This window comes from Diabrotica virgifera, chromosome 2 (genome assembly GCF_917563875.1).
Source record: "Diabrotica virgifera virgifera chromosome 2, PGI_DIABVI_V3a".
NCBI lineage: Eukaryota > Metazoa > Arthropoda > Insecta > Coleoptera > Chrysomelidae > Diabrotica > Diabrotica virgifera.
This window is the reverse complement of record NC_065444.1, coordinates 80915407-80941158: the sequence shown is the minus strand read 5'-3', so window position 1 is coordinate 80941158 and position 25752 is coordinate 80915407. Positions and strand designations below refer to the sequence as shown.

At 33.5% G+C, this 25752-nt stretch overlaps 1 protein-coding gene across 3 annotated transcripts in view; it reads left to right on the top strand.

Moving 5' to 3' along the window:
- Nucleotides 1–25752, top strand: part of LOC126879533 (probable E3 ubiquitin-protein ligase HERC4) — a 125606-nt gene that overhangs the window by 33882 nt on the left and 65972 nt on the right. For all 3 annotated transcript variants that reach the window (XM_050642638.1, XM_050642636.1, XM_050642637.1), the window contains exons 6-7: nucleotides 5872–6121; nucleotides 24243–24577. In XM_050642638.1, the coding sequence (XP_050498595.1) occupies nucleotides 5872–6121; nucleotides 24243–24577 (585 nt within the window). The remainder of the gene's footprint in view (nucleotides 1–5871; nucleotides 6122–24242; nucleotides 24578–25752) is intronic.

Sequence of the window (25752 nt, the reverse complement as noted above, 5' to 3'; positions counted from 1 at the left end):
ATAGTCCATTCTTTCACGGTTTTTGCTCTAAATTTTAAAGAACCGCTTGGAGTGACATGAAATTTGGCATACGTATAGCTTACATGTCAAAGAAAAAAAGTGATATTGTGCTGATGTGTGCTTTTGCCCTGGGGGTGACTTTCACCCCCTCTTGGGGGTGAAAAAATATATATCCAAAATAAGTCCGAAAATGGGTAAACTGACTAATTTTAAGTAACTTTTGTTCTATAGAGCTTTTTCGCGAAGTTAACACTTTTCGAGTTATTTGCTAGTGACTATGTTCATTTTTCAACAAAATAACCACATTTTTAGACGGTTTTTCGCAAATAACTCAAAAAGTAAGTATTTTGTCGAAAAAAACGTTCTTGGCAAAAATATAGCCTATAAAAAAGTAAAAAAATGGTGTACGCGTTAGGTCTCTGGATCTCGCAGAACCAGAGTTATAGCCAATGAAAAATAGATTCATATTCACCAAATTTCAAATAGAATTTTTCGACGTAAAATATCTAAAAAATTAAGCACTTTTTGCGAAAAACCCATTATAACTTTTTTAAAGTGTTTAAAAAAAGCTTTATTTATGTTTTTACAAAAAGTTTCTAGCTTTAAATTTAAGCAAGTTACGCTCAAAATAAAGTTGGTCCCTTTTGTTTTTGCAAAAAAAAAATCGGGAAGACCACACCCTAATTAGCAACTTAAATGAAATTAATCGTTACCGCTCCACAAATTATTTTACTTATGTTGTATTTATATGATTTGTAAGTTTCATCGATTTAAAGTGCTTATTTTTGAAAAAATTTGGTTTCAAAGTAAAATTTTTAAAAATTTTAATTTTGAAAAATATGCTTTTTATCTAAATAACTTAAAAACTGTGAGAGATACCAAAAATCTTGAAAAACAAAAAAAGTCAGATCTGCTTTTCTAAATATCATGTATTTTTTTGTTTTTCTGTTAGACAAAAATTGATTGAGATTTGGCGTTTCAAAATTTGCATACATTCGTGATCAGTGACTCGTTCAACCCTTTTTAACTACAGCCCTTTCAATAATAAGGACTTTGAACCGATGAAACTTACAGATCATATAAACAATATATACACGAGTCAAGAAACTTGTGAAGTCGTAACGATTAAGTTCATTTAAGATACTAATTAGAGGGTGATTTTCTCGATTTTTTTACCAAAACCAAGGGACTAACATTATTTTGAGCGTAACTTTTTTAATTTTGATGCCAGAATTTTTTTTATAAAACAAAAATGAAGCTTTTTTTAAACACTTTAAATAAGTTGAAAGAGTTTTCCCCGAAATGTGCTTCATTTTTGGTTATTTCACGTTAAAATATTCCATTTGGAATTTGACGAATATGAACCTGTGTTTCATTAGCTATAACTCTGCTTCTACGAGGTGTAGAGACGTGATATATACACCATTTTTTTAAATTTTTTACAGGCTATATTTTTGCTAAGAATGTTTTTTCGACAAAATACTTAATATTTGAGTTATTTGCGAAAAACCGTCTAAAAGCGTGGTTATTTTGTTAAAAAAATGAACATATTCACTGCCAAATAACTCGAAAAGTATTGACTTAGTGAAAAAACTCTATAGAACAAAAGTTACTTAGAATTAGCCAGTTTATCGATTTCCTGACTTTCTTTGGACGAATATTTTTTCACCCCCAACAGGGGGTGAAAACCACCCCCAGGGCAAAAGCAAATATCGGCTTAATATCACTTTTTTTCTTTGACTTGTTAGCTATGTGTATGCCAAATTTCATGTCAATCCAAGCAGTTCTTTAAAATTTAGAGGTTTTGCAATATTTTACCGTTAAAGAACGGACTAAGAGTAGGACTGGAAAGACATAGCAGTACGTCATTCGAACTCGAAGGTCAATACTGAGGTCGTGGCTCCAAACTATTTTTCATTTTTACAAAACTATCTCGGGCTTTTTCTTTTCGGCATTTAATTTCTGCGGTTGGATCCTAGCTCTCATTGATCCTACTGCCGGGATACACGAGTTTCTCTACTCTGTCCTGTATGTCATCTCCGACTTTTATTCCGTCATCGTTTATATAATTTTGTTTTTTAACTATCATATATTTACTTTTCTTACCGTTGAATTTTAATCCATAATGATCACAGGTTTGTTTTATTTTGTTCATTAGACTTTGAAAGTTTTCTTCGCAATTAGCTAGAATTAAGGTATCGTCGGCATATCAAAATTGTTCACAATTACTGCATTCACAGTAATACCTTCTATTGTCTCCATTAGGGCTTCCTTAAATATTTCCTCTGAATACAAGCTAAAGAGTAAAGGCGATAGTGTAAAGCCTTGTCTCACTCCTCTTTTTGTATTTATTTCATCCGACAGTTCTTGTTCAACTTTTGTGTTTGCCACTTGATGCCAATATAGAGTTGTAACTATTCGTAAATTTTTATCGTCCAATCCAGCTGTTTTCAATATTTCTAGCATTTTGTTATGTCGGACCTTGTCAAAAGCCTGTTCAAAATCGATTGAACAGTTGTGTACATTTGTATAGATTTTTTCGCCTACAAATCAGATTTTTAGTTAGCGGTTTCGGATCTGTCAGCTTTAGTGATGTAAGAAGAGAATATTCTCAAGAGAATATTCTCGAGAACGAGAATATTCTTGGCTAGAAAATTCTCGGCGAGAATTTTCTGTATTTACAAAGACCGAAATAAAAATAAAAACTAGATATGAGTCACATCAATTTAAAAAAGATGTAAGTATATTGTTTTTGCCAATTCACCTAGTATATTTTGTGCATCCCAAACATTATTGTTCTTGAAGGCCAAACACCGACTTACCGCTCCGCTCATGAAATGCTTTTTCGCTTTGGCCGGCCGGGGAATCACGCGATTTTAGACAAAATCCCCAAAAATTGAAGTAGCCGGGGCTGAGGAATCCCATGAACCACTAGCTGGGGTGTTTACAGTGTCAGTATTTATTGTTTTGGTGCTATATTAACCGTATTAACGTGCAAATATTTAGAATGGTGTTCATTTAAACAGAGAGGAACAAGTTGGGATAACTGAGTTTATAGATAATTTTAGCAACTTGAAAATATGGTGTTGACTCGGCCGAAATAATGGCAAATTTGGCACTTTATTGATTTAAGGAGGAATTTTTTTGGAAAAGCATACTTTGTAAAATCAATTGAAAAACTTGACGCAATCAAGTCATATGATGAACAGGTACATATTTCGGAACAAAATTAACCAAAATAGCAGTTGATATATTAAATATGTCTTCATCCAGTGCAGCAACTAAAATAAGTTTCAGTACTTATGGTTTTATCCACTCCTCTAAAGGAAACCGGCTTACTGCTGCACAGGCTCGTAAGGAAACTTTTATTGCTCACAATTTAAAATTGTTAGACGTAGACCAAGCCATGACTGAGCTCTCTCGTGAAAAAGAAATTCCCACAACTTCTCATCAGTACATTGAAATGCAGAATGTAGATGACCAAGATGAGCTAATTATAGAAACAGATTGTGAATCTGAGGCTAATCTTTTTCAGATTAGATCACCACATCCATTATTTGCTGTTAAGAAGAAAATTTCATTTTTTTATCAAATAAAAGTTGTGTTTTCTCTTGTTTTTGTATTTTTTTTTATATATGGTACAGTTCAAGTTGATTATCCAGTTGGAGTTGACTTTTCCTAGTTCGAGTCGACTCACACGGCTGGTTTTAGTAAAAGTTGATTATAAATATAAAATGAAGATTTTTAATAAACATTTCCTAGTAAAAGTAGACTCCAACTAGTTAAAGTATACTCTTCCCAATGCCATTTAGTAAAAGTTGATTCACACAAAACAACCGATTCTAGAAATTAAATGTTACTGTATATTATGTTCAAATCGTGATATTTATAGTCCAGGCTGTATCGTCGCCTCCGTTAGGTAAATTATTCCAGTTCGATTTTTTTGCACAAACTTACTCAAAAAGAGGTCCTTATAACGAATCCACAGGGTGTCAGGTGGTACCGTAATCGAAAAATTGTTTAAACAATTTTTTTTAAACAAATTCACAAAAAAATTCACTTCGGACATTTTTTTACATCATTAATTTGGGTCATTCGGACCAAAAGAGGTCTTTTGTGATTTTTCTGTAAAATTTATTGTTCTCGAGTTATACGCGATTTAAAATTTGAAAAATGCGAAAATGACCATTTTCAAGGCTTAATAAGTCAGTTAAAAATTATTATTATGGAAGTCCCCAAATCAAATTTTAACGACCCCCCTACAAGGCACTGAAGAAATATTTTTCAGTATTGTATTACTAAGCTGTTATTTTTAATTATTAACAATGAGCGCTAGGAGCGTATTGAGGTGGCTGTCAATGTGAGTGCGACTGAGATGCACCATTGGACGGTCGGAATGGAGGATCTTACTCGCACTCACATTGACGGCCTCCTCAATACGCTTTTAGCGCTCATTGTTGATAATTAAAAATAACAGCTTAGTAATAAAATAATGACAAAACTTTGTTCAGGATCTTGTAGGGGGGGCTTTAAACTTTGATTAGGTGACTTTCTGACTTTCATAATAATAGGTTTTAATCGAGTTATTAAGCCTTAAAAATTGTCATTTCGCATTTTTCAAATTTTAAATCGCGTATAACTCGAAAACTATCAATTTTAGAGAAAAATCACAAGATACCTTTTTTGCTCCGAATGACCAAAATAATCTAAAAAAATTTGTCCGGAGTGAAATACTTAGTTATTTATAAAACAGTTCGTGAAGTATGCTTTTTGCGCACGCACGCGATGTTTAGAGCACGAGCGGGCCGAGTGCTATACATCGCCTAAGTGCGCAAATAGTACTTCACGCACAGTTCCATAAAATATTTTATCTACTTAAAAACAAATAAAAAAACTGCAACTCTTCGTCACTGGAATACATTCCTATTTTACAATTTTTTAGAACTTTGACATTTAAAAATTCAAACTTCTGTCAAACAACAAAACTGTCAAAACTTTTTTTGTAATTTATTGCTCACATGTCATCACCATGACAAGGCGAAAGTTACGGATATTTGATTATATGAAAGTGTGCTAAAAAACAGTGCGAAAAAGTAAATCTCATTTAAAATACATTATTACTTCAGGCACACTTTAAACCCTTCATGTACAATTTTCATACAATAAAAACTTATACATAATATGAGGTAGAGTAGATAAGAATTATTTTTGTGAATTTGGTTAATAAAAATTGGTTAAACAATTTTTCGACCACGGTAACCCCTGACGCTGTGTGTTTGTTATGAGGATGTATTTGTTTGAGTAAGTTTGTGCAAAAAAATCGAATCAGAATAATTTACCTAACGGCGGCGACGTTACAGCCTGGACTAATAAGTAGTTGAAACGGTCAAAACAAAGAGACGCACACTCATCAAAAATGCGCATGAGATCATATTCGTATAAATTGTATAATCTACTTTTACTAACAAGAGTTTGGAAGAGTCAACTTCAACTAGTAAAAGTTGATTTAAATTCTTTAAATCAACTTTTACTGCTCGTTTCAGTTGGAGTTGACTCGAACTAGGAAAAGTCAACTCTAACTGAAAATCAACTTGAACTGTAACATAAATATATAAAGAACACTGTTGTTTCTTCTCATATAATTTCATGATTAAATTTAATATTTAACAATATCCCTAAGCGCATAGGGTTCATTCTCAGAAAATTCTCCATATCGAGAATATTCTCGGGAATATTCTCGAGAATATTCTCCTATCGAGAATATTCTCGGGAATATTCTCGAGAATATTCTCCGATTTTTCATTCTCGAGAATTTTCCAACACTAGTCAGCTTTTACCAAATTAATGATGTTTTGTTTCTTCTTGTTTAAGGTTATAGAACTGATGGGATCGACAATAACACAGATCGCCTGCGGTCGACAGCATTCTCTTGCGCTCGTGCCGTCTCGAGGAAGGGTGTACAGTTTCGGCACGGGCGGATGTGGACAATTAGGTGCCAGAAAAACGACGAATGCCTCAACACCCCAAGTAGTTTTAGGTCCCTGGGTATCTCCAAGTGGTATGTCACTAATTCCTGTAGCCCAAGATGTAAAAAATTTAGTCATCCATCAAATATTTGCAGGTAATTATTTGCATTTGTAAATATTTATTTATAATTTATAAATGAGTGTTGAAACTAAACAATTAACCAATATAGGCCTGGATCCCGCGTACCAAAAAATAGTTGATTAATAGCAAGCTGAAAATTTGTTAGCAGCTTAACGGTGTCTAGTCGGACAAACTTTGATGTACGGGAACACTACAACAGAGGAAGTTTTAATTGTGGAACAGTTAAAAAATTTGGAAGGTCAGATGCAGAAAACGTCCCATGCATTTTGTCGGACAGAACATCCAATTGATTTATTACCCTTTCATTAAACTCTCATGCAAAAATCAGACTGCTATTATAGTCTGGGCTGATTATCGGAGAATAGGCCATTTTTGGGAAAAGTTATTTACCAGCAATTTTATTGCTGAAATCGAATCTTATTATTGTATGTATTAATAATATAGGTATGCAAAGGCAGCAGATAGTGTGCTACTTTTTTTATAAACAAAATGGCGCCCGAAAATCGTGTTTTTTTCAATTTTTGCTCTATAACTCCAAAGATTTTAACTTTACACCAAAAACACCCAAATAAAAATTCACCGCAATTAAATTCTGCATAGAGACGTGTTTTTCCTGATTCACTTCGATGAAAATTTTCCCTGTAAAAAGCGGGTTTTTCCAACAAAATCTTTAATTTTCAACTAAAATTTTAGATAAGTAATTGTTAATCAATAATTAAATAACTTGGTAATGTAAAAGCTCTTTTTGTGTAGATTATAATTCCAGAAGCCGATGGAAATTAAATAAACAGTTTAGCAACAATTGAATTGTTAATTAAAAATTTTCGGTCGCTATAATAACGACAATAATTATGATGCATAAGAATAACTATGATTTTTTCATAAAAAGACACTATACCTATCTAATGTACTTTACAGAATTAAAATTGGACTATTTAAGCGGCCTCAGGAATATTTTAAAATTATAAACAATTTTTTGGCCTATAAACAAATAGAATATCTCGGGAAATATTAAACTAAATTAAATTGCAAAAACGGCATTCGAAAAACAGCGACAGGAAGCTTCTTTTAAAAGAAAAACTGTTTAATTATGATGAGTAGTTCCTGAGATACAACCGGTCAAAGTTGACCGGAATTTACGGCAAATATATAAACAATAGGATCATAATTTTTAAACCATCACCTTTTTATTTTTTTCCTCTTTCTCCACACCAATTTTCATATCCTTAAAATACTCATAACATATATTATTATAATAAAAACTATCGATAATACGTGTGAAAATTGACAAAAATAGCAAAATTCCAATCAAAAATTAGGTTGGAGAAAATGTAACCCTCAAAGTTCAAAATCGGTATACGTTAAAAAAATGCATTTTCTCGACTTCCCATGGAGCAATTTTCTTCATTCTTTTTTTGGTCCCAAGTTACTCGAGTAGAGCCATCGAACTAACGCATTATTAAATGTCAGACTTGCTTTTGTTTTGTTATAATTAATTAATTTATTTATTATAACACAAAATTTTAATTTGTTTAAATAAAAATTGTTTAAATAATTATACAGCTTTCAAATGAGAATATTTATGTTTTTAACTTTAAAAGGTACACTTGTAGTAAGTTTATGTAAGAAAAAGCCTACAACTGGAAAAAATATGTAGTTTTCTGTTCTTATAAATAAATTAATCTATTATAACAAAACAAAAGCAAGTCTGACATTTAATAATGCGTTAGTTCGATGGCTCTACTCGAGTTACTTGGGAACAAAAAAAGAATGAAGGAAATTGCTCCATGGAAAGCCGAGAAAATGCTTTTTTTAACGTATACCGATTTTGAACTTTGAGGGTTACAGTTTCTCCAACCTAATTTTTGATTGGAATTTTGCTATTTTTGACAATTTTCACACGTACTATCGACAGTTTTTATTATAATAATATATATTATGAGTATTTTAAGGATATGAAAATTGGTGTAGAGAAAGAGGATAAAAATAAAAAGGTGACGGTTTGAAAATTATGATCCTATTGTTTATATCTTTGCCGTAAATTCTGGTCAACTTTGACCGGTTGTATCTCAGGAACTACTTATCATAATTAAACATTTTTTTCTTTTAAAAGAAGCTCCCTGCCGCTACATTTCGAATGCCGTTTTTATAATTTAATTTAGTTTAATATTTCCCGAGATATTCTATTTGTTTTTAAGTCAAAAAATTGTTTATAATTTTAAAATATTCCTGAGGCCGCTTAAATAGTCCAATTTTAATTCTGTAAAGTACATTAGATAGGTATAGTGTCTTTTCATGAAAAAATCATAGTTATTCTTATGCATCATAATTATTGTCGTTATTATAGCCACCGTAAATTTTTAATTAACAATTCAATTGTTGCTAAACTGTTCATTCAATTTCCATTGGCTTCTGGAATTGTAATCTATACAAAAAGGGCTTTTACACTACCAAGTTATTTAATTATTGATTAACAATTACTTATCTAAAATTTTAGTTGAAAATTAAAGATTTTGTTGGAAAAACCCGCTTTTTACGGGGAAAGTTTTCGTCCAAGTGAATCGGGAAAAACACGTCTCTATGCAGAATTTAATTGCGGTGAATTTTTATTTGGGTGTTTTTGGTGTAAAGTTAAAATCTTTGGAGTTATAGAGCAACAATTGAAAAAAAACACGATTTTCTGGCGCCATTTTGTTTATAAAAAAAGTAGCACACTATCTGCGGACTTTGCATACCTATATTATTAATACGTACAATAATAAGATTCGATTCCAGCAATAAAATTGCTGGTAAATAACTTTTCCTTGTATTTTGCTAATTAGCCCAGAGTATTACTAACCAACATGAATACATGTGATAACGGGTGATTATAACTACATACATTTTACTTGAGACCGTTCACATGCCGACGAGCGTTTTAATGACCTAAAACGCGCGTTGGCAGGTGAACGGTTAAGCGCCTGTCATGAGAACGAGGTCTAAAATGTTATCATAGGAATGGGATGCAAGAGGCACAAGATTGAAATAGATGAAAAATTATGAGAGAGATGATCTATGGCCAGCAGTGGACAAGCGAAGATTTAATGTTGCAGGAACAAAATGAATATTAAATCTAAATTTGCCAGGATTACAGTGTGGACAAATAATCACATGAAAATTAAATATAAATATAAACAAGTTTCATGAATCCATAAGACCAAAAATAAATCTAAATCTATATCAAGTAACGTAACATATAATATATTATAATCCGACAACAAACCACCTTACACAGAAGAATTGATACTTTTGTGTATCCTCGTGGCTATTTCTTTAAATGCCTATTTCGCCCTCATGCAAGCTCACTATTTGCCCCATATAAACTGCTAAGTGGTTGAAACTTTGAACGCCTTCTCTAGGCAGAATTAACATATTAAAGCAAGTCTTCCTAACTAGTCTAGTCGCAACATAGGGGGTCCCGTGGACAGTTTTAGTTCGCCGCGATTTGATGGTGGTATTATAGGTTTTTTGGGTCGCTGAATCCAATGGAAGTGGTCTGGAAGCCCAAATGTGGTGCGTTCAATTGTTATTAACAAATTATGGTAAAATTAGGTGTTTTTCAGGAATTATTAGAAGTCCTGTAAATAAATTGATAGTGTTAAGGTCTTCTCTGGTGTATTTTTGGTCGCTGAATCGATTGCAACTAGTCGCGATTGCTCAAAATGTGTTCTTATTTTGTTAATAACAAAATAATAATTGTGTATTCGCCGAAAAGCTCGAAATGCGTTATCTACAGCAAGTTTGTCGTCTTTTTCATAGTATTTTTATACGCTAAATCGATTGTCACTAGTCGTGATAGCTTAAACCGCGTTCTGACTGTGTTATTAATAAATTATTGCAAAAATAACGGTTTACAGTACGTTTACTCACGGTTTTTGCTCTAAATTTTAAAAAACCACTTGGGATGACATGAAATTTGGCATGCACGTAGCTAACATGTCAAACAAAACAAGTGATATTGCGCCGATGTGTGCTTTTACCCTGGGTGTGAGTTTCACCCCGTTTCGGGGTGAAAGAAGAAACCTTTAAAATTTGTCCGGAATTAGATAAACTGGTTAATTCTAAGCAACGTTTGTTCTATACAGTTTTTTCACTAAGTTAATACTTTTCGAGTTATTTGCGAGTGAATATGTTCATTTTTCAACAAAAAAACAAATAACTCGAAAAGTATTGACTTAGTGAAAAAACTGTATAGAACAAAAGTTGCTTAGAATTAATCAGTTTATCCACTTCCGGACAAATTTTAAAGGTTTCTTCTTTCACCCCCGAAAAGGGGCGAAACTCACCCCCAGGGTTAAAGCAGACATCAGCACAATATCACTTGTTTTGTTTGACATGTTAGCTACGTGTATGACAAATTTAATGTCAATCCAAGTGGTTTTTTTAAATTTAGAGCAAAAAACCGTGAGTAGGGACCGCAGACGTTCGGAAACAATTAGCGTCTCTTTGCAAAGACAATGACGTCGACTTTGCAAACTGACAAGACACTTACTCAACACACACACTACACATTACTCCCCTGACTTAGTGATAAGTTATACAATTACGTGGCTAAAGGTTCTAGTTCTAAACCAAAGCCAGAATCAGAGAGAAAAAAAAAACCGTGAGTGAACGTACTATAAACCGTTATTTTTGCAATAATGTATTAATAACAAAGTCGGAACGTGGTTTAAGCTATCACGACTAGCGGCAATCGATTTAGCGTATAAAAATACTATGAAAAAGACTACAAACTTGCTGTAGATTTCAGCGCATTTCGAGCTTTTCGGCGAATAAACTATTATTTTGTTATTAACAAACAAAACATTTGTATATAACAAAATAACATATTTTGAGTAATCGCGACTGGTCGCATTCGATTCAGCGACCAAAAATACACCAGAGAAGACCTTAACACTATCGATTTATTTACAGGGCTTCTAATAATTCCTGAAAAACACCTAATTTTACAATAATTTGTTAATAACAATTAAACGCGCCAGATTTGGGCTTCCAGACCACTTCCATTGGATTCAGCGACCCAAAAAACCTACAATACCACCATCAAATCGCGGCGAACTAATAAAAGTGTCCACGGGACCCCCTATGCTGCGATAGACTAATCGTATTGTACTATGATCAGCTGTCGCTTACTTACTTTTTTGTAAGAACAGACGATGTCTAGAATTGCTTCTAAGAAATCCAGTATTACTATTCATCCTAAAATTCATCTCTCCCCTTCGTATCTTTTGAAGGGTTATACTTATACTACTGAAATTTAGAGGGAGGAAATAAACGTACGTAGGCTTCTCATATAGTCATAACAGGTGACTTAATTGTGACAGATTACGTAATTGTGATATATGACGTTATTGAGCCACTTTGACCGATAATTTTAAATCGGATCTTATGCAAGTGCTATCTCTTGAAAGGTATTGAAAGTACCTATTCAATCATACTAATTTTGTTTGGGTTTTAGTTGAATAAATTAAATAATTTTTTTTTTTTTTTATTTGAAAACTTGCAAATTTACAATCTACTCTGTACAAAGGAGTATTAAGTAAAACTGGTAATTATGTAATGTTTTGTAGGTGTTGCCGGCCAGTGCCGGTTCACCTTATTCACCACTGTATTCACTAACACAAATTTCACTCACACAAATCTTCTGGCCACTGTCTCTTGAGTCTCCAAACTGGTAATGGACGATTGGAAAGCGTGGAAATCAGCTCGTTGTTATGATTGATACTTCTTTTTCTATGTTTGGTCGCATGCAGTCCTATTACATCCTTTATGAATGGTATTTTTAAGTCCTCATGTAATGTTTGGTTTGAAATATACCAGGGTGCATTTGCAATGATTCTTAAAGTTTTTGATTGGTATGTCTGCAGAATTTTGGTGTTTGATGGTTTCGTACATCCCCATAGTTCAATCCCGTAGGTCCATATAGGTTTTAGTATTATTTTGTATATTGCCAGTTTGTTTTCTATGGATAATTGTGATCTTCTACCAAGAAGCCAATTCATTTGTCTGGTTTTTATTTGGAGTTGTTGTTTTTTAGCTTTAATGTGCGCTTTCCATGTTAGTTTCTGATCAAGGTGAATACCTAAATATTTGACTTCAGCCTTCACTGGGATAACTTGGTGGTTTATTGTAACATGTGGACAATTTACATGTCTGTTCGTAAATGTTATGTGAGCCGATTTTTCGTGGTTGACTTTGATTTTCCATTTTTGGAGCCAGTTTTGTAATCGATCTAAATGTGTTTGTAGCTTGTTAGAGGCCACTACTGGATCATGGTCAAGCGCAATTATTGCTGTATCATCGGCAAACGTGGCGATAGTTGTTTCGTTGGTAGTTGGTATATCAGCGGTGTATAATAAGTACAAAAATGGTCCCAAAACACTGCCTTGGGGTACTCCTGCCCTTATGAGTTGGTAGCTTCTGTTATCTTTTTCCATTTTGACATCGAAATGTCTGTCGGAAAGGTATGATTTTAGAAGTAAGTAAATCTGACTCGGCATGTTTGTTTTTAATTTGTATAACAGCCCTTGGTGCCAAACCTTATCAAAGGCTTGCTGAATATCTAGAAATGCTGCAGTGCAAATGTTCTTGTTTTCTAAACCGTCTCTGATTAAATTTACTATTCTATGGTATTGCTGAGTTGTGGTGTGTTTTTCCCTAAAGCCAAATTGATGATTTGGTATTAAATTATTTATGGAGGTTATACTATTTATTCTACTTTGCAGTAGTCGCTCAAATATTTTAGAGAGTATAGGCAGCAGGCTTATAGGTCTGTAAGAGGCAGCTTCTGTTGGTGGCTTTCCAGGTTTGGCGATCATGATAATTTCAGCAAATTTCCATTGCGTTGGATAGTAGGAAAGATGAAGAATTCGGTTGTATAAAGTAGTGAGAAACACGATAGCTCTTCTTGGTAAATGTTTGAGAATTTCTCCCACTATTAGATCATAACCTGGAGCTTTATGGGAGTTGATTTTCTTTATCTCTTCCATAATTTCTGATGGAGTAATTGATCTAGCAGGTGGTGATAGTTGACAGGGAGCATCTAAATAGCTATTTATTTCTTCATCTTCGAATAAATCTACTGGTGCAAACACTTTTTCAAGGTGTTCTACAAAAACTCTTGCTTTTTCCTCATTTGATCTAGCCCATGCATTATCGTCCTGTCTTAATGGGGAAGCTGTTACGACATGTCTTTTTATTTTTTGGGTCGCTCTCCACAATGAGTGATCACTGGGAGTCAGGTTTTTGATGAAATATTCAAAAGATGTATTTCTGGATTCTTGAAGTGCTGAATGTAGTCTGTGAGTCAGTCTATTGAGATTGGTTTTGTCCGCTGGGTTTCTTGTGTGCTGTCAGATTCTGCGTGCCCTACGCTTCTTGGTTACTAACTCCTTAATATATCTGGGAACATCATCTGTCTTTCTCTTATGATGTACAGGTGTTGCTTTCCAGGCCGCGTTTTGCATCAGATTTGTGAAATCGTGAACTGCTGTCTCAATTTCTTCTTCTGTTTTTAGCCTTACGTTGAGACTTAGGTTGGTGTTTACGATTTCTTGAAATTCTAGCCAGTCAGTTCGTTTAGAACACAGTCTAGGAGGGAAAACTTTTTGCAGAATTTCGCTACTCACATTGATGATGATAGGACTATGATCGGAGCTAAGGTCAAAGTTTGATTTAATATCACATCGATCGATTGGTATACTTTTGATTATAGCAAAATCTAATAGGTCTGGAATTTTATTTCTATCAGTGGGCCAATAAGTTGGTTCGCCAGTTGATAAATAGTTAAGATTTTTTTGTTGAACTGTTTCCAGGAGATGTTTTCCTTTGGTTGTAATAAGTCTTGAACCCCAGGTAGTGTGTTTTGCATTCCAATCTCCAGCAATTATGTAATGGGAGCCTAGAGAATCAAAAAGTTCATTATATTCTTCAGTTGAGATCATATGTCGAGGGGGACTGTATAGTGAAGCTATGGTAATATGCCATGTTGTGCTTTGTATCTTTACTCTTGCACTTTGTATTTTGTTTGTAATATATGGCTGCAGTTCATAATGTTTAATAGAGTTTTTAATAATTACAGCAGATCCTTGATGAGCTCCACCATCGGGATGATTGGCATAATATGTTACATAATTGGGTATTTTGACTACAGTTCTGTCAGTGCTCTGACTTTCAGAAATCAAAAGTATATCAATCTTGTGCATTTTCAGAAAAACAATAATCTCCTGTATATGATTTGCAAGTCCGTTTGAGTTCCAAGCTGCTATGATAAGTGTATGAGCCATTAGTGTGCAATCTTGTTAATAACAGTTGTGAGCATTGTTAATATCATGCTGTTCTGATTAAGTAGCTGGTTGAACATGTCTCTGAATTGGTTAAGGAAGCTGCTCAAGACGTCTGTTAAATTTTCGTTCTCATTGTGTGTTGACTGCCTGTTGGGATTATTTTGTAATATAGCAGAATAAGTCGGCTTTATGTTCGGATGATGATTTTGGAATGTAGTATTAATGGTTGGCGTTTGATGTACTGTTTCTTGGTTTTGTTGGTGGATTTGAGGTGGACCCTTATTGTTGGTTTTCTTGTTAATTAAATCTCGGTATACAGAACAGCCCTTAAAATTGGCTGGATGGCCTCCGTTACATAAAGCACATGTGGCGGGAGTGTTACGTGGCTTCTGGCAGGTTTTTGAGTCATGTCCACACCCACATCTTACACAGTTGAATGGTTTTGTGCAAGTATGTTTTTGAATGTCCGTACCTCTGGCATCTCATACACTGAACTATTCCATTCTTAGGTCTAGGAGGCTCAACCGTTATTCTTGTGTGGTGTAAATATTGTATATCAAATATTTCCTTATTATTAGTTTGAGGCTCCAAGTCTACAAAGAATAAGGGTAGAGGTGCTTTACTTACTCTGTGTGTGACGTTGACTATATTTCTAACTTTATAATATAAAGTTCCCACATATTATGTCCCTTGGATTGTAACTCATGTTTTATATCATTAACTTTTACAGAATGATGGAGTCCTCTAATAACTACTCGGTAGGCACGTTCCTCTTTTAGTTGATACGTGTGGTGAACTATTCCTTCTTCTCGCAAATATTTTACTAGTTTTCTGTAGATATCTACTGTTTTGGGATATATTTTGACAGTGTTTTCGGATAATGTTCGAGTGTGGAATTCTTCTTCCGCATAGAAGCAATTCCGAAATTGGTTAACATAGCAGCATAATCAGTAACACCGTAGATGTATATAGGAGGAGGTCTGGATTGTATTGCTGTATTATTATTTTCAGATGTACTTTTGCTTGTATCCTCATTTGTGTCATCAAGGCTATGTAAAGCATCAAATTTGTTTGAAGTAAGTGTGTTTTGTTTATCAGTATTTGTGCTAGCTTTTTTATACCTTTTTCGTTTTTGTTTAATAACATCTTGCCAGGGATGTTTGTCTGTTTCTGGGTTTGGATTTTGTGTTTCATCATCGCTGCTACTCATTGAATAATCGGAGTAATGACTGCAATCCAAATCATCCATGTGCTGTGTTGACGCTGAAGGTCCTGGTGGAACGTCAGGTGCTATCGGATTCGGCATGTTAGTGTTAGGTTGCAATGATTGGTTTTGAGGAGTATAAAAAATTTGCTGACCATGTGTGTTAAAGTTTGGTATCACATTATAATTAGGCATAGTATTAGTTATAAACATGCTTGGTTGACCCTGTATATTTGTATTGCATTGTGTATTAGGATAAAATTGTACATTACCAGATGTAGGTACGTTGTGATGACCCTGTAGATTATTGGGATGACTATACATACTGCGAAGATGTTTTTTGCTACTCCTTGGATGTAATCTTAATCATCCATTTTTTAAAATTCACACACATTCACATTTAAAAATATTAAAATTATAATATTTACACTTCAACTGTTAATGAGTTTGGTTTTTGTATCGCCAGAATAATAGTCTAGTAAAATAAAATTACACTACATGTAAATCAAAATGTAAATTCGTACAGGTTGAAACAAATTTTATATCAAAGTTTAGGTGGGTACAAAAGATATTTTCAAGAAAGTATCCAAATCATACAAGGGGATCATTGGTTAAATAATTAAAAAGGGGTCATTTTTGCAAAAAAAATACTTTTTTAACTGCTGAGGTCATTCAATTACTAATGAAGGTCTATATAGCATTGTTTTCTGCAAAGTTGAAGGGTAAATCTTTCACATAAGACTTACTAAATTAAATTTGAGCCTCTATTTATTTAAATAATTATACATAAAATTTTAAAAACAAATTTGCAAAAAATTATTTTTAGCGATTTAAATAAGCACTATAAAATATCTTATTTTACAGGAGAAGTTGCGCTATGTTATCAGTATTAATAAAAAAAAATTGGTTCAAAAATATTTCATTTTTTTTGAGATATTGAATTTGTTTATTAAATGTTACTCTATTTTCAATTGCAAAAACGCGGTTGTTGCCAAAGAAATATTCACCTGTATTAAATCTTATTATTTTTATTTTTATGTATATTTTAGATAAATGTATTGATATATTCAAATTTCAATTAAACTTCCCCCTAAAATGGCATTTGAAAATTATTCAAATATGTTTATAATTTGTTTTTTTAATAACGTCCCGGGGATTAATTATTTTGAAATGCCGATTCGATAATTGGGTTCCTGGGAATTTTTCACTAATTAACAAATTTTTTTGTCATTTTTTCCTTTTCTTTTTTTTTTTTTTCTTGGAGTTACTATTACTACGGTCCCTTTTAGGGTTAAGTTTCATTAAGAATGTCGAATCTCTAAGTTGTCGATTCTAGACCTAGAAATATTAAGATTGGTCCAAAATCACTTAAATAAAATGTGGCTACTTACTGAGTTACAGGGTGTTTTATTTAAAAATTTAAAAATTATTTTTACCAAGTACTTTCAAACTATTTGACGTATCCTTATCATACTTGGCAGAAAGTATGGGTACTATACAGTCTACTAAATTGTGATAAATAAAAGTTTCTAGCTACTACCAGAGGCGTACGACAGGGGATAGTTAATGGTTGAGCCTTCCCAAATTCTACGCCACTGAGGGAATTACTATTTTAGCGAAATTTTTCGATTCTTCAATACTTTCTATGTAAATAATATACTCCTTACTGCTAACGATTAAGTCATTAGTTTTTGAGATATTGGACGTTAAAAATGAAACGGCATAGTTATTTGATTCATTCATTCATTCATTTTAAACTTCAAATATCTCTCAAACTGATGACTTTATCGATACCAACAAAGTTATTTACATACAAAGTATTGGAGAATCGAAAAATTTCGCTAAAATAGTAATTCATTCAGTGGCGTAGAATTTATGAAGGGTCAATCATTCACTATCCCCTGTCGTACGCCTCTGGCACTAGCTAGAAACGTTTGTTAATCACAATTGAGTAGGGTGTATAATAGCTACACTTTCTGGCAAGTATGATAAGGATACGTCAAATAGTTTTAAAGTACTTTGTAACAATAATTTTTAAATTTTTAAATAAAACACCCTGTAACTCAGTAAGTAGCCACATTTTATTTAAGAGATTTTAGTTAAATCTTAATATTTTTAGGTCTAGAATCTACAACTCAGAGATTCGACATTCTTAAGAAAATTTAACCCTTAAAGGGCCCGTAGTAATAAAACTCCAAGAAAAAAAAAAGATGAAGAAAAAACGACAAATAAATTTTGTTAATTAGTAAAAAACTCCCAGGAACCCAATTATCGAAACGGCATTTCAAAATACTTAATACCCGCGACGTTATTAAAAAACAAATTATAAACAAATTTGAATAATTTTCAAATGCCATTTTAGGGGGGAGTTTAATTGAAATTTGAATTTATCAATATATTTATCGAAAATATACATAAAAATAAAAATAGTGAGATCTTAATCAGATGAATATTTCTTTGGCAACAACCGCGTTTTTGCAATTGAAAATATAGTAACATTTAATAAACAAATTCAATATCTCAAAAAATATTAAATATTTTTCGACCAATTTTTTTTTTGCTTAATACTGGTAATATAGCGCAACTTATTCTGTAAAATAAGATATTTTATAGTGCTTGTTTAAAACACTAAAAATAATTTTTTGCAAATTTGTTTTTAAAATTTTATTTATAATTATTTAAATAAATAGGGGGTCAAATTTAATTTAGTAAGTCTTATGTGAAAGATTTTCCCTTCAACTTTGCAGAAAAAAATCCCGTAGACCTTCATTAGTAATTGAATGACCTCAGCAGTTAAAAAAGTAATTTTTTTGCAAAAATGACCCCTTTTTAATTATTTAAACAATGATCCCCTTGTATGATTTGGATACTTTCTTGAAAATATCTTTTGTACCCACCTAAACTTTGATATAAAATTTATTTTAACCTGTACGAATTTACATTTTGATTTTTTTTATTTTATTAGGCTATAATTACTCGCTGATAATAAACTCGAAATAGATGTTCATTGCTTGAACGCTAGAATGATAATAAATAAATATAAAATTGAAATTTCACATTTAATTAATAAAGATTCAAACCTCTGTCTGTGGTCATTTGTTAAAAAAGTCGACGTTTTTCAGTTGTTGTGTTGTTTTTACGACCCGTGTTGAGCTGCCCCCCACTTGCAAAAATTAAAAAACAAATCGCCCTGATTTATGAGCTATTTATGAGCTTTCATATTCCGCAAACTAAAAATTTTGAGCTCGTTCCACTGAGCAGGAATTTAATAGTTTAGTGGGGAGCTGAGTCAGCCCCCCCCCCCCACTACTTAAAAATAGGAATATTGAATCATCGGTCTTTGCGGCAGAATTACAAGCTATTTATGAGCTCTTGAAATTATATAGTTTCGATTTTTGAGCTCATCCCCTTCACCCCCAAACAACCCTTTAATTGATTTAACTTAAGAGAAAAATGCTGAGAAAACTTAAAATATATCGTATTGCGAATATAATTCCTATAGCTTATATACTCTAAGAATAAACTATTAAATCACGTACATTTCGATTATTGAGCTACAACCCCTTCGCAAGAAAACCACCCTATCTTCCCGGCTTAAGAGAAAGTTGTACTTAAATGCATTAAATTAATTATTTGGCGACTACATATCATTTAATAATTTATAAGCTTCCAAATTACGCGCATTTAGATCAGTAAATTGCAATTTATTTTGTATCGTGCAGTCACTGAAGGTAAAAATCAACGATTACCTTCAATTTCGGTGAACCATCATCGATTTTCACGAAAATTGGTCAGTAGTTAGAGGATACCTCAAGAAACAAAGGTGGCATGGTACCACCTTGCGCCTTTACCCTGAGGGTGGATTCCGCCCCTTCTCGGGGGTGACAATTATTTTATAAAAAATAACTGCACAAATCTATAAAAGAACAAATTATAAGCAAAATGTATTATATAAAGTTATTAAAATAAGTCAATACTTTTGATCAAAAATTTTAATTATTCATTAAAAAAAATGCATGTTTTGAAGCGGTTTTTCGTAAATCAATGAAAAACTGTAAGTTTTACAAAAAAGTTAATAGTAGTTTAATTCGTATAGCTTATATTCTAAGAATAAACTCTTAAATCACGCTCCCTTCGATTATTGAGCTACAACGCCTTCGCAAGAAAACCATCCCATATTCCCGGCTTAAGAGAGAGTTGTACTTAAAATAATTTAAATTAATTATTTGGCGACTAGATATCGTTTAATAATTTATGAGCTCGCAAAATATGCGCATGTCAATTATTGAATTGCCAGTTTCTTTCTATAGTGCAGTCACTGAAGGTAAAAATCAACTATGACCTTCAATTTCGGTAAATCTACGAAAATTTGTGAGCGGATTTTGATGCTATCAACTTTTTCTGGAGCTCATTTTTGATAGGTATTTCTAAGTACTTTGACAAGTATTTAGTACCTAAGTGTTATAAAATGCATCTCTTTCCCGTTATTTAAGCTTGAATCCTTAGATTTGAACAGTCGCAGAAAAAAATATACATTTAGTTACCAATAACTTACTTTAAATTAACATTAAAGGGTTTTCAAGTAAGCAATTTATTATATTTTTTATTAGCTTCAATTTTAGTGATCAAAACTTTTTTGCAAAAACAGTTTTTGAGTTATTTATGAAAAATCTCTCTAAAGCATGCATTTTCTTTCACAAAAATTAAAATATTTGATCTTTAATAACTCAAAAAGTATTGATTTATTAATAACATTATATAACAAATTTGGCTTACAAGTTGTCCCTCTCTCGATTTGTGGGGTTATTTTTAATAAAGTAATTTTCACCCCCGAGAAGGGGTGACATATACCCCAGGCTAAAACCGCAAGTTGTTATTGTCAATTCGTGAAAATGAATGGAGATTTACCGAAATCGAAGGTCATAGTTGATTTTTACCTTCAGTGACTGCACTATAGAAAGAAAATGGCAATTCAATAATTGAAATGCGTATATTTTGCGAGCTCATAAAATATTAAACGATATGTAGTCGCCAAATAATTAATTTAAATTATTTTAAGGACAACTCTCTCTTAAGCCGGGAATATGGGATGGTTTTCTTGCGAAGGGGTTGTAGCTCTATAATCGAAAGGCGCGTGATTTAAGAGTTTATTCTTAGAATATAAGCTATACGAATTAAACTACTATCAACTTTTTTGTAAAAACTTACAGTTTTTCAATGATTTACGAAAAACCGCTTCAAAACATGCATTTTTTTTCACGAATAATTAAAATCTTTGATCTTTAATAACTTAAAAAGTATTGACTTATTTCAATAACTTTATATAATAAATTTTGCTTTTAATTTGTTCTTTTATTGATTTGTGCAGTTATTTTTTATAAAATAATTTTCACCCCCGAGAAGGGGCGGTATCCACCCTCAGGGTAAAGGCGCAAGGTGGTACCATGTCACCTTTGTTTCTTGACGTATCCTCTAACCACCAATTTTCGTGAAAATCGATGAAGGTTCACCGAAATTGAAGGTAATCGTTGATTTTTACCGTCAGTGACTGCACTATACAAAATAAATTGCAATTTACTGATCTAAATGCGCGTAATTTGGAAGCTTATAAATTATTAAATGATATGTAGTCGCCAAATAATTAATTTAATGCATTTTAAGTACAACTTTCTCTTAAGCCGGGAAGATAGGGTGGTTTTCTTGCGAAGGGGTTGTAGCTCAATAATCGAAATGCACGTGATTTAATAGTTTATTGTTAGCGTATATAAGCTATTAGAATTATATCCGCAATACGATATATTTTAAGTTTTCTCAGCATTTTTCTCTTAAGTTAAATCAATTAAAGGGTTGTTTGGGGGGTGAAGGGGATGAGATCAAAAATCGAAACTTTATAATTTCAAGAGCTCATAAATAGCTCGTAATTCTGCCGCAAAAACCGATTCAATATTCCTGTTTTTAAGTAGTGGGGGGGCTGACTCAGCCTCCCCCCCCCCCACTAAAGTATTAAATTCCTGCTCAGTGGAACGAGCTTAAAATTTTTAGTTTGCGGAATATGAAAGCTCATAAACAGCTCATAAATCAGGGCTATTTGTTTTTTGATTTTTGCAGCTCAACACGGGTGTTTTTACGTCGTTAACTTTTTGAAAAATAACCATAGGCGGACGTGTGAATCTTTATTAATTAAATGCGAAACTACAATTTTATATTTATTTAATTTATTACAAAATATTAAAAAAAAATGAATAGCCATTTTCAATTTCGTTGCAAAACGAAAATACAGCCGAACCATATTCCAGTCCAATCAGAGAGTGCTGCAAGCACCTCTACCGGTTTCGAAACTTATTAGTCTCTCATCAGGAGGCACATATGCTGCTCTACCCGATCCAACCAAAACAAACCCCAGCGTGCAGTCCCGAATTGCAACGAACGAAATGGCATAGATGCCCTAGCGGCAACTGCTAGCAAAAGACTAAGTTTTCACTCTAATGGCATATAGCATATCCCACCAGAATGAAAACAATGGGAACCTTCTCTGGTTACACCTCCGAGGCTTCTACAATTTGCAAGCCATACGGATGCTGAGACTAAGGAAGATGAGGGAATTCTACAATTTACAATTCACGTCCCATCTGCTCAGCGCGGTAAAGTTCCAACGAGACTGGTTCCCTTCATACTCCACACAGAGTAAATGTAAATAAAAAAATGAATAACCATTTTCAATTTCGTTGCAAAACGAAAATACAGCCGAACCATATTCCAGTCCAATCAGAGAGTGCTGCAAGCACCTCTACCGGTTTCGAAACTTATTAGTCTCTCATCAGGAGGCACATATGCTGCTCTCCCCGATCCAACCAAAACAAACCCCAGCGTGCAGTCCCGAATTGCAACGAACGAAATGGCATAGATGCCCTAGCGGCAACTGCTAGCAAAAGACTAAGTTTTCACTCTAATGGCATATAGCATATCCCACCAGAATGAAAACAATGGGAACCTTCTCTGGTTACACCTCCGAGGCTTCTACAATTTGCAAGCCATACGGATGCTGAGACTAAGGAAGATGAGGGAATTCTACAATTTACAATTCACGTCCCATCTGCTCAGCGCGGTAAAGTTCCAACGAGACTGGTTCCCTTCATACTCCACACAGAGTAAATGTAAATAAAAAAATGAATAACCATTTTCAATTTCGTTGCAAAACGAAAATACAGCCGAACCATATTCCAGTCCAATCAGAGAGTGCTGCAAGCACCTCTACCGGTTTCGAAACTTATTAGTCTCTCATCAGGAGGCACATATGCTGCTCTCCCCGATCCAACCAAAACAAACCCCAGCGTGCAGTCCCGAATTGCAACGAACGAAATGGCATAGATGCCCTAGCGGCAACTGCTAGCAAAAGACTAAGTTTTCACTCTAATGGCATATAGCATATCCCACCAGAATGAAAACAATGGGAACCTTCTCTGGTTACACCTCCGAGGCTTCTACAATTTGCAAGCCATACGGATGCTGAGACTAAGGAAGATGAGGGAATTCTACAATTTACAATTCACGTCCCATCTGCTCAGCGCGGTAAAGTTCCAACGGGACTGGTTCCCTTCATACTCCACACAGAGTAAATGTAAATAAAAAAATGAATAACCATTTTCAATTTCGTTGCAAAACGAAAATACAGCCGAACCATATTCCAGTCCATGCCATATGGCTTGCAAATGGCAAATTTGCAAATGGCAAATGCCATATGGCCATTCCATATGGCTTGCAAATTGTAGAAGCCTCGGAGGTGTAACCAGAGAAGGTTCCCATTGTTTTCATTCTGGTGGGATATGCTATATGCCATTAGAGTGAAAACTTAGTCTTTTGCTAGCAGTTGCCGCTAGGGCATCTATGCCATTTCGTTCGTTGCAATTCGGGATTGCACGCTGGGGTTTGTTTTGGTTGGATCGGGTAGAGCAGCATATGTGCCTCCTGATGAGAGACTAATAAGTTTCGAAACCGGTAGAGGTGCTTGCAGCACTCTCTGATTGGACTGGAATATGGTTCGGCTGTATTTTCGTTTTGCAACGAAATTGAAAATGGTTATTCATTTTTTTATTTACATTTACTCTGTGTGGAGTATGAAGGGAACCAGTCTCGTTGGAACTTTACCGCGCTGAGCAGATGGGACGTGAATTGTAAATTGTAGAATTCCCTCATCTTCCTTAGTCTCAGCATCCGTATGGCTTGCAAATTGTAGAAGCCTCGGAGGTGTAACCAGAGAAGGTTCCCATTGTTTTCATTCTGGTGGGATATGCTATATGCCATTAGAGTGAAAACTTAGTCTTTTACAAAATATTATTAACAAAATTAGTATGATTAAATAGATATTTTCAATAGCTTTCAAACGAGATATCACTTTCCATAAGGTCCCATTTAAAATTATCGGTCAAAATGGCTCTGTAACGTCATCTGTCACTATTACGCCACTTGTTATGATTATTTAAGAACCCTACGTCCGTTTATTTATTCCCTCTAAATTTCACAATTATTATAAGTATAACCCTTCAAAAGATACGAGGGGGAAGGTGACTTTTGACTAGCACTGTATATCAATATTATGTTGATTTCAGGTGGTGACCATTGTTTCGTATCTGTGATAAAAAAAGACAGCAAAGTGCCTCCGTTCGATGGTCGCGACATCGATCCTTTGACTCAAATAACTGTCCTTTCCTATAATTTTGTAAAGAATCTTTTACGGATATCAGCTAAAGACACGGTCGATCACGACGTCTGGACTTTTCTGGAGACCGCGTTCAAAAGTTTGGCCTGCATAAACGGATCGTTCCTATTGGACAATGATGCTCACTATATCTGTAACACTAGAAACCACGGTGTCAATGTGCCAGTAGCCGAGGATGCCTTTTCTTATATAGCGAAGATTGAGAACGAGAGTATTAAAAATTTGGTAAGTTAACTCAGTAGGTTTGTTTTATACTGACCATATTATCCAGCTTTTATATGTTGTTGCTCAGTGAAGTATAAAAACTGTTTTTGGTAGTTATTCACAATCGATAGACTCACAAAATGGATAATTACTAACTGGTTGAGCAGGCTGGCTTCTACAAAGGATATACTACATCAGACCATCTTCTCACAATGAGAATAATGATAGAGAAGACAAATGAATATCAACTACCCGTATTTCTTGACGTGATTTGGGCCATAGAACAAGCTATTAATAATCGTAGAATAGATTCGGAATATAGACAAACTAATACATAATATACAGGGTGATCAACTTCTGTGACAAAGTCCAATATATCTGTTAGTGTACAATATATGAAAAAAAGTTGTTGATTAAAGTTATAGACACCTTTAATGTACACATTTTAAAATTAGTAAGAAATGTACAGGGTCCTCCATAACACGGTGCCAAACCAAAGTTATGTTATTTTAAATAGAACACCCTGTATTTTTTTTAAATCTGGTTTCTCTACATTTTTCTGATTAAAGAGATATAACACTTGTCTAGGGTTATACCGATTGTTTAAAAGTTATGAGCACTTTTACTAAAAAATCATACTGATTTGATCACCCTGTATGTTTCTAACGGTGTAATATAAACTTATTTTTTTACTGCTGTTGACTGCCAATATTAAAGTAGTTTTGCAACAATGTACAATTTTTTTATAGCTACACAAATTGTATTTCAATTGTAAGTCAAAATGTAAATAAGAGATTTTCTTCATATTTTTAAATGGAAGACCCTGATTTTATAATATCATCGAAAAGTTCTATCAGTATACTTGCATATCTTTTAGATATTCCCTATACCTAAAGTTATTAGTTTTCGAGATATTTTAGTTTTATTGTTGATAACAACATGTATTACTTATGTAGTTATTAATAACAATACTTTAATTTATTAAGAAAACTAAATGAAATAAAAATATGGTCAACGTACTTCTTATGTTTCTTATAAAAGGTGTTCAAAGTGACCTCCCATAACGTCTACGCAAGCCTGGAGACGAGTTTCGAAAGACCTACTGACGCTTGTAAGCATTTGTTGTGTGACACTTTGAAAGGCGTTTTTAATCCTTATTTTCATATCGTCAACTGTTGTTGTAGGTGTCCTATACA